Source organism: Rhagoletis zephyria, unplaced genomic scaffold, assembly GCF_001687245.7.
Source record: "Rhagoletis zephyria isolate East Lansing unplaced genomic scaffold, Rhagoletis_zephyria_1.1 Rzeph_scaffold_00797, whole genome shotgun sequence".
Lineage (NCBI taxonomy): Eukaryota > Metazoa > Arthropoda > Insecta > Diptera > Tephritidae > Rhagoletis > Rhagoletis zephyria.
Window position 1 is genome coordinate 118839 of NW_016157881.1, and position 10548 is coordinate 129386.

Genomic DNA, 10548 nt, shown 5'->3' on the forward strand with positions numbered 1-10548 from the left:
CCATATCGAAAAATACACCAAACATTTTTAAGAAAAAAGACACATTAAATAAAGAAGTACTAAAACTGTTGTCCGACCCAGAAGTAAATTTTGAGCAAGGTTCTGACATATCAGACCTAGATGAAGAGTCTTACTCTAGTTTCAGTGATTAGATTTATCTGGAAGTTTGCAGTATATATTTCTCTTATTAATTCATTTATGTTATTTTACTTTAATCAGTTTTTTTTCGATGTACTAAAAACTGGTTTACGTTTTTAAATATCTATGAAATGTTAAATAAATTTGTATTGTAGTCTTGAAAATATGTGAATATAAAAAATTAGCTTAAAAAAAATCAAATAAAAAGGTTACAACCAAAAAAATTATGCACAAAGTTGTGTGTAAATAATATATTTATATTGCTAGAGTACTAATTGATAAGTAAAGATAGTATAATAAATCATAGATTTAATCCGTGATTTAATATCAGCTAGTTTGACGAAAAATCACACTGTGCGACGGGGCGGCTTCTCAGTACAAGAACAAGTACAATTTTATAAATTTGCTTCTACACAAAAAAGATTTTGGTATAGATGCCGAATGGCACTTTTTTGCCACTGCGCACGGAAAGGGTGCTTGCGATGGAATCGGTGGCGTCGTGAAAAGAGCTGCTTACCGTTCAAGTTTGCAAGACGGCAATCCAGTCAAAATTACAGGACCAAGCCAACTATATGACTGGGCAAAAGTGAATTTCGAATCAATTGAATTTGATTACTGCGACAAAAAAGAACATGAAACTCACTCTAGTCAATTACAAAAGCGTTTTTCAAAAGCGATAACTGTTAAGAACACGAGACAGTTTCATTCTTTCGTCCCAAAGAATAAAAATACTATTGAATGCAGAATTTTCTCGACTTATGACCAATCAAAGTCAATTGCAGCTATGTAAAAAACTTCAGGAAGGTTTCGCAAAATGTGCGACGTTTAAGCATGCATGTATTTAATTTAATAATTCTATAAGTAAAAAAAATGTTTCAATGTCATATTTTTCACATTCGAGAACATATTCGAACATTCATNCAACTTCAGGAAGGTTTCGCAAAATGTGCGACGTTTAAGCATGCATGTATTTAATTTAATAATTCTATAAGTAAAAATTTATGATCGTATATATATAGTGGGGATGTTTCAATGTCATATTTTTCACATTCGAGAACATATTCGAACATTCATGAGAAAATAAAAGTGGAACGATTGAAACGTGCATTTCTTTTTTGCGCAAGAAGTCAATGCGGATTGCGCGCGATCCAGCTGCGAGATCGGGCGGACACGCTGGCAAATAAAAATTCATTACGACCAAACTATATCGAAATGCACGCATTTTTTTGCATAGATGAATGCAGAAATGCTTATTGCATAAGTTGTTGTTAAAAATTTATGTCCACGAGGAGCGGAAATTGTTTAAATTTTCAATTGTCATAAAAAAATGATTTGAAAGCTAAAAAATATAAATATATTTGTAACGCAAATAATTTCATTGTATAGTTTAATGTTTTTTAAATCTGCACCCAAAAAATTTTTTCATTTGTACACTTACTTTCAAAGAAAAATAAAAATTTCCAAAACACTGCAAAAATNAAAAAAAATATATATTATATATATATTATATTGTAACGCAAATAATTTCATTGTATAGTTTAATGTTTTTTAAATCTGCACCCAAAAAATTTTTTCATTTGTAGACTTACTTTCAAAGAAAAATAAAAATTTCCAAAACACTGCAAAAATTTTCAATCGTTGATTAAAAAAACTAATTGGAATTTTGCAACAAAAATTACACAGTGTACTGTTCTACTACAAACCTCGGCACTGCCTGAATATCATTGAAAAATATTAATGTTGGTAAATTCGGTGCCGGATATATTTATATATATTTAACAGATTTTTAAGTAAACCGCATATATATATAAATTTGGCGGTCAAGATCAGTTAAATATATATATATTTAAAGAAGATATTTATATATATTTAACTGATTTTTAAGTAAACCGCATATATATATATATTTGACCATCAAAGGTAAAAGTAAAAAATTGGAAGAAGTGCATAGTGTAAACAGAGGGTAAAAGCGTTAATGAAATGTGAAATAAATATAATTGGAAGAAGTGCATAGTGTAAACAGAGGGTAAAAGCGTTAATGAAATGTGAAATAAATATAATTGGAAGAAGTGCATAGTGTAAACAGAGGGTAAAAGCGTTAATGAAATGTGAAATAAATATAATTGGAAGAAGTGCATAGTGTAAACAGAGGGTAAAAGCGTTAATGAAATGTGAAATAAATATAATTGGAAGAAGTGCATAGTGTAAATAGAGGGTAAAAGCGTTAATGAAATTTGAAATAAAGTGGCAATACCAGCGATTTGAGGTTATAATAATTTTGGCAGGCGCAAAGTTTGTTTACTCTGTTTTATTAACGAAATATATAAAATAAAAGTGAAAAAATTATTTTGTTTGCATAAAACAATAACCGGAGACGTTTTAATAGTGTTTTAAAAGTGGAAACTGGTGATTTAGTGCATTTTTGACGTGGTAATTGCTCATAGAAAACAACGAAATTTAACAAAAGTTTTTTTTTATAACTTTTAAAAGGTTAATAATATTGGGCCTCCCCCTCCGGATCGTTAATAGGGGGACCGAAACGCATCGTTTGGTACCCCTCCCGACTTTTCCGGACCTTTTTTAGCAGTTGAAGCCCTATACTAGAGAATTACCGTTTGTGAACGTGAACATAAAAAAAAATAGATTGATTAACTTGCTGTTTTGAAGCAAAATTAAAAGGTTAGGATTTGGATAGTTGAAAGGGGATCGACCTTTTAGAGTCTGACTGGGGTAATAGGGGAACTCCCAAAATTTGTGTTAGAATTTAGTGTTTGATTTAAAATAAAATAAGTTATTTTGTACAAAAAAGAGCCATATTTATCGTTAAATGTGGCACTAAACGGAAGTTCTTTTAAAAATTATTCCACAACAATTTTATTAGTGATACTTAAACGAGGAAAATGATAAATACTGAACTTACGTTAACATATTTAAATGCTCACCTAAAACAATTTTAAATACATTTTGCTTGCTCCTAAGACTTTTTTCCCGTTATAAGTCATGCACACTTCTCGTGAAAATGTGCGTTCTAAGTTTTTAGACGCACTTCCATCAAGTAAATATTTTACGGCAGATACCTAAAAAGAAAAAAAGGACAATAATATTTTATTCAAGATATACAATATTTANAATTTTGCTTGCTCCTAAGACTTTTTTTCCCGTTATAAGTCATGCACACTTCTCGTGAAAATATGCGTTCTAAGTTTTTAGACGCACTTCCATCAAGTAAATATTTTACGGCAGATACCTAAAAAGAAAAAAAGGACAATAATATTTTATTCAAGATATACAATATTTATAATTAGTAATTACATATTTTTCCTCATTAATTTCAGCTTCCATCTTTTGAAGATCTTCTTCTGTTTTAAGCGGAAACGCTGTTGTTATGGCAGTTACGTTTTGTCGAGTTTTATTAAATGCTTGCAACTGAACTTTCTGATCGGCCATCATTTCCATTATAATCTTGTTTTGATTTTCTGTTGTTGCTGTAAAAAGTTAAAAAAATACAGTATTGATTACTCATAGCTTTATTCTTAAAAAATTGTTTTTAAAAAAGAGCTATCGATATATTAGCAATTCGTATTAAAATCACCTTGTAATTTCGAAAGGTTTTCTCTTAAAATTGTTTGATCGGTCATCATTTCAGTGATTAATTGGTTTTGTCTTTCAATCATTTCTACAATATATAACAAAAAATATTATTACTGGACGTATTAAGGTATTAAATACATTTTTTAGTAGCATCACATGGGACTTTCGTGACACGATCTGAAAAACATAATATTTGCCTTGAGAATTGTATCTATTTAAATAACACAGGCCGACAAAATAAGACCGATCTCCTTACCCAGAAACCAGATTATACTTTACCGAAAGTTTTCGGTGCGTTGAATTCAAATCTGACCACAGAATTGCTCTATCACATTAGGATTTTGAGATATTCTAACCTATAAGTGCAAAAAATGCCGTTCTTGCCCATTTTTGAAGTTGTGTATGCAATCCAGAGTAACTTTTCTCAAAAAAATATAAAAAGGCGTTGAGTTTGCTCAAATATCTTCTTGCTTCGCTGAGATATTACAATTTAAAGTTTACGGATTTTCCAATTTTTCTATATTTTGAAAATCATGTAAGTAACATAGCGACCATGTGTGCTATCCGCTGCACTTTTAACTTAAAATTGTAATATCTCAGTGTAGCAAAAAGATATTTGCGCAAACTCAACGCCATTTCAAAGAGAAAGACTTGTACCTTAACACCTTTTTTGTATTTTTTTTGAGAAAAATTACTCTGGCTTGCATACACAACTTCAAAAATGGAATTTTTTGCACTTATAGGTTAAAATATCTCAAAATCCTGATGTGATAGAACAATTCTGTGGCCAGATTTGAATTCAGCGCACTGAAAACCTTCGGGAAAGTATAGTCTGGTTTCTAGGTAAAAATTTTGTTGGCCTGTGTAATCAAACATTCTGACTACTCTTTTATACTCACAATTTTTTAGTTCGTTTCCTACAAAAGCATGCGATCTCTGTAGTTTTCCCGGTTCGTTTCATATTTCTATTATTTTTTGTACTGATGTTTGTATCTGTATTTTATTTAGTCTGTTCCAATAGCAGTCCGGTTTACAGGATTTAGTCAGAACTTACAGGAAGTCGTTCCTATTGACATAAAGCCTGTAAGTGGGAACACTTTTGAGAGAGTAACTGAGCAACTGTTCCTAGTCAGAAGTTACAGGATTTAGTCCGGAGTTTTTTTCCTGTAAGTTCATTAAAAGTGTCAAACGATCAGCTGATTTACATTTGCAAACAAAAACAGAAAGCGGTGACAGCAGAGAACCTTATATTTGTTAAAAAATGGAAGTAAACAACGAAATATTTGAATATGTATAGATTTTAACAATTAGTTAGTGATATTTCAGCCAAATCTGTGTTGTACAAAGGACATGTAAACAAACCGACTGACGTTTTTACAGGAAATAGTGCTTTTTGCGTTCCCGTGCACTTCTGTATCTGTTCTCCTTTTACTCTCACTTGAGAGAGTAAAATTGTAGTTTGACAGTTCCACAGGTTTTAGTCCGAAGTTCAAAGGAACAGATTAATTTTGTATGTTTTAATTATATTTTAGTTTTACTTTTAAGTGCACCCACGTAAAATTGGCATTAAAATAACTTTACTTTCATATGGCAGTGACAGAAGTGTGCAGCTAATTCTATCTGTATTATATATTTCCTCTGTTTATTCTAGTATACTATCGGCACTAAATTAATAAATAATAAATTAATTGGCACACTAACACAATCATACTTTCAGCTAGCGTTTACTTGTAGTAGGGATCACCGCTGCTCATATACAGGGTGTCCCAGAAGTAACCTGCCAATCTTTAGGGGAAGGTAGGTGGGGGGTAAGCTCCCTTATAAACAAAAAATATTCAGTTTAAAGTGTTACTGTTTGAAATATTTACATGTTTTTGAATTAAAATAAATCGTACCTTTTCATGTATTTTCTTTAACTGCATCTACAAACCAGGCTATACTTAGTAAACTTTTTATGTAAAATACTTCCAGATAGTTGCTTTTCCATACTCAAATGCAAATATTAAAGAAGAATCATAAAATTATGACTATTTTGGGATTATTAACTTTTTGATATTTTCTTCCCCAACTTTGACTATCTCTGGTGAAAAAAATGTAGTGAGCTATAACTTTACATTTTATGTTGTCCATTTAACAAAGATTTCAGAAGGGTGCAACTCTTACTGTTTCGATTAGAAAAAACACAGTTATAGCCGCTTTTGTGGGTAAAGGACTGAGACACGCTAGAATGTATTTAATAGATTTAAATTTAAGTTGCCCTTGCTACCGACCGATGGCATGCTAAATAGTACAAAGGTACATTATTACCTGCTCCTGACATTATTTTATTTTACTTACCGGAATTAGTGAAAGTGGATTTTGTGAAATTGGACGAACATTGTGTTATTAATACTATGACAGAGATCACGCAGTATATGTCGCATGAATATGCAGATATTCACCTAATTTACGGTGAAACTTGCTGTAATGCCAGAGCTGCTCAAAGACTCTATGCAGAGCGATATCCAAATCGTTGGCATCCGGGTCGTTAAGTATTCCCCCGCACCCATAGAGAAATATCTGAAGGTAAGTAATTTTTACACCTTTCTTGTTTGAAGCCATTCTTCTTTTAAATATCATCTTTAACTTTTTTAAGGTTTGTTTTTTTTCTATTCAAAACAGTAAGAGTGGCACCTTTCGAAATCTTTGTTAAATGAGCAAATTTTTTATGTAATGTAAAGTTATAGCTCAGTAACTTTGACGGTTGTTTGATTACCAATAAAAATTAAAAAAAAAATATTCAAAATCAAGTTTTTGTATTTCAGTTTGTTTTATGCGAATGTCTGCTTCATGATATTAATGCATACGGATTATTTAGATACGTCAAAATGTTTAGTTCGTATGCCCTACTTATCTCTGGGTACGACGAGACCTGACGGGAAATAACTAATTACCGCCTTGGCCTCTTTTTTGGCGGGCAGACATGCTTACAATTTTGATATTTTTTTATTCTTCTTTTAAATATCATCTTTAACTTTTTTAAGGATCGTTTTTTTTCTATTCAAAACAGTAAGAGTGGCACCTTTCGAAATCTTTGTTAAATGAGCAAATTTTTTATGTAATGTAAAGTTATAGCTCAGTANTGTCCATTTAACAAAGATTTCAGAAGGGTGCAACTCTTACTGTTTCGATTAGAAAAAACACAGTTATAGCCGCTTTTGTGGGTAAAGGACTGAGACACGCTAGAATGTATTTAATAGATTTAAATTTAAGTTGCCCTTGCTACCGACCGATGGCATGCTAAATAGTACAAAGGTACATTATTACCTGCTCCTGACATTATTTTATTTTACTTACCGGAATTAGTGAAAGTGGATTTTGTGAAATTGGACGAACATTGTGTTATTAATACTATGACAGAGATCACGCAGTATATGTCGCATGAATATGCAGATATTCACCTAATTTACGGTGAAACTTGCTGTAATGCCAGAGCTGCTCAAAGACTCTATGCAGAGCGATATCCAAATCGTTGGCATCCGGGTCGTTAAGTATTCCCCCGCACCCATAGAGAAATATCTGAAGGTAAGTAATTTTTACACCTTTCTTGTTTGAAGCCATTCTTCTTTTAAATATCATCTTTAACTTTTTTAAGGTTTGTTTTTTTTCTATTCAAAACAGTAAGAGTGGCACCTTTCGAAATCTTTGTTAAATGAGCAAATTTTTTATGTAATGTAAAGTTATAGCTCAGTAACTTTGACGGTTGTTTGATTACCAATAAAAATTAAAAAAAAAATATTCAAAATCAAGTTTTTGTATTTCAGTTTGTTTTATGCGAATGTCTGCTTCATGATATTAATGCATACGGATTATTTAGATACGTCAAAATGTTTAGTTCGTATGCCCTACTTATCTCTGGGTACGACGAGACCTGACGGGAAATAACTAATTACCGCCTTGGCCTCTTTTTTGGCGGGCAGACATGCTTACAATTTTGATATTTTTTTATTCTTCTTTTAAATATCATCTTTAACTTTTTTAAGGATCGTTTTTTTTCTATTCAAAACAGTAAGAGTGGCACCTTTCGAAATCTTTGTTAAATGAGCAAATTTTTTATGTAATGTAAAGTTATAGCTCAGTACATTTTTTTTCACCAGAGATAGTCAAATTTGGGGAAGAAAATATCAAAAAGTTAAAAATCCCAATATAGTCCTAATTTTATGATGGTTCCGTAATATATTTTAACTACATTGCATTTGAGTATGGAGAAGCAACTATGTGGAAGTATTTTACATAAAAAGGTTACTAAGTATAGCCTGGTTTGTAGATGCAGTTAAAGAAAATACATGAAAAGTCACGATTTTTTTAAATTCAAACAAATGTAAATATTTCAAAAACGGTAACACTTTTACCTGAACATTTTTTGTTTATCAGAGAGCTCACCCCCCCCCACATACCTTACCCTAAAGTTTGGCAGGTTACTTCTGGGACACCCTGTATATGTATGTGTATGAATGTGAATTACATGATTTTTCGGTTATTGACAATTATAAAAAGCAAAGGTATGAAAAACAGCATTTTTTAAAGTTCTTTCTAATATTACGTTCAAATTGGCCCATTTAACTTATTAAATGAAAAAGAGCTTTTTGGAAAACACAATCGGCCACATTGAACATTTGGAGTTAACTTTGACGGTTGTTTGATTACCAATAAAAATTAAAAAAAAAATATTCAAAATCAAGTTTTTGTATTTCAGTTTGTTTTATGCGAATGTCTGCTTCATGATATTAATGCATACGGATTATTTAGATACGTCAAAATGTTTAGTTCGTATGCCCTACTTATCTCTGGGTACGACGAGACCTGACGGGAAATAACTAATTACCGCCTTGGCCTCTTTTTTGGCGGGCAGACATGCTTACAATTTTGATATTTTTTGATAATTTTTAATTTTTAATATTTTTCAGAATATAAATTTTTTGAACGTTGCACACATGCCGATTTAAGCGGCCAAAAGTCGAATTTTCCAAACGCACTTTTTTCTNACAGATGCCGATTTAAGCGGCCAAAAGTCGAATTTTCCAAACGCACTTTTTTCTTTTTTAAGTGAATATAAGGTGAAGAGAATATAATTCCTGACTAGATTCCGTTATTTTTTAATCCCCCTTTGCTTTAATTCGCTCGCACCGCGCTGTCAAAGTGCCGTGTTGATAATTGTTTTATTTGGTTTTTAGATGTGTTTAATACAAGCCGAAGTTGTAAAAATCTGCTTAAAATCGTGTGTTCATTTCTAAAATTATATTAAATTAGATAATTGTAAAGCAGAGAAATGCCATATAATCCAAATAGTTTAATACAAATATAATATGAAGTGGTACCGGCAGAGCTACAAGGAAAAATATCGTATTTTTGCAAATTTTAATGGATTAGAGAAATGAACTACAGTCATAAAGTTATGTAACACCACTCAACGTCGCTGATATTCTTGCTTGGGTGTTATGCTTGACAGTTCTTNGCACCACTCAACGTCGCTGATATTCTTGCTAGGGTGTTATGCTTGACAGTTCTTAGTTTGGAAACAAACAAAAAAAAACTGCTGAAAAAGTGCGTTTGCTGTGCACTGGCCATATGAAATATTTACTACTGCCGAAAAATAAACCGAAAATACTGCTGCAGTATTGTACCTTTTTTTTTTAAATGTACAGGGTGTTCTGTAAAAGTGTTCAATGAGTAAAGGGGGGTGATAGGAAAGTCAAGACGCCCGACAACGTTAAGAGGGGGGCTCGGACGGTGGGGGAGGACGGGCTCCATATAAAAATTTGGAAAGTTGCAGGGAGAAAATAGTTCTCAGTTCATTTAGAAAAAAATTCTCTACTTAAGGGTAAGTTCTAGTAAAAATTTGCAAATAAGTTTTTAAGGCAGTAAAATCGTACGATTTTTTCTCAAACTACATATATGTATGTATGTATCTCATTACTTTACCAATCAATTCTTGTAAATATGTATATATATATCCAAAGGTTTCTAGGAAACGGCTCTAACTATTTGGATGGAATTTTGTATTCAGATAATGTTTTTAATTTTAAGGGTACCTGAAGACATTTGTACAAAGTTACCACGTATTCGAAATTATTTATAATTATTGATTCTAAGAAGGCACAAATGATTCACTAAAAAATTAATGTTGAGAGACATTTCAAATAAAACAAACTATTATATACTATTTCTGCGTGTTAGATAAGGTGCAAATTATTTCTATAAAACTCAACATAATGGTTACTCCGTATAGTGTTTTTTTAATCATATATTATTTTGATTTAATTTGATTTTCTAAACAGGTAGCAATCCTACTAAATGTAATTGAAAATTAAGCCCTTTCAAAGCCGTTTTGGATGATACCCTTAGCGTAGTAATTCATTTAAATTAATTGACTCAAATTTTTTTTGACAGGTGGCAAATCATCTCATCTTCCATATCCATATTGTTAAAATTAATCTTACCTATCATATATATTGAATTTAATTTTTAAGCAAGTGGCAGCCCTGTTAAAAATAGTTTCAAACTATAACCTTATTAAACTTTTCATTCTGACACCAATATTGTTATACATATTTCAGTTACCTAATTCCTTTGAATTAAAGTTGAATTTAATTTTTAAACAGATGGTAATCCTCCCACATATTGTTTAGAAATAAAACCTTTTCAAAAACATTTCGATCGATACTTACCATGTAGTATACATTTAAATTAATTGCATTTGATTTTTTAGCAGGTGGCAACCCTTTTTATATTCTAACCTAGATATAAACCTTCTCCGCAGCGATATGAATACGTAGGTAT

At 31.4% G+C, this 10548-nt stretch overlaps 1 protein-coding gene across 1 annotated transcript; it reads right to left on the bottom strand.

Annotated features, from left to right (window-relative positions):
* Positions 1-3202: 3202 nt before the first annotated feature.
* On the bottom strand, positions 3203-3812 carry LOC108361578 (uncharacterized). Its single transcript, XM_017614219.1, has 4 exons — positions 3731-3812; positions 3451-3623; positions 3276-3385; positions 3203-3215 (listed from the first exon to the last, which is right to left on the bottom strand). Exons 1-4 carry the CDS (start codon positions 3810-3812, stop codon positions 3203-3205), a joined length of 378 nt encoding a protein of 125 aa, XP_017469708.1.
* Between the last annotated feature and the right edge of the window lie 6736 nt (positions 3813-10548).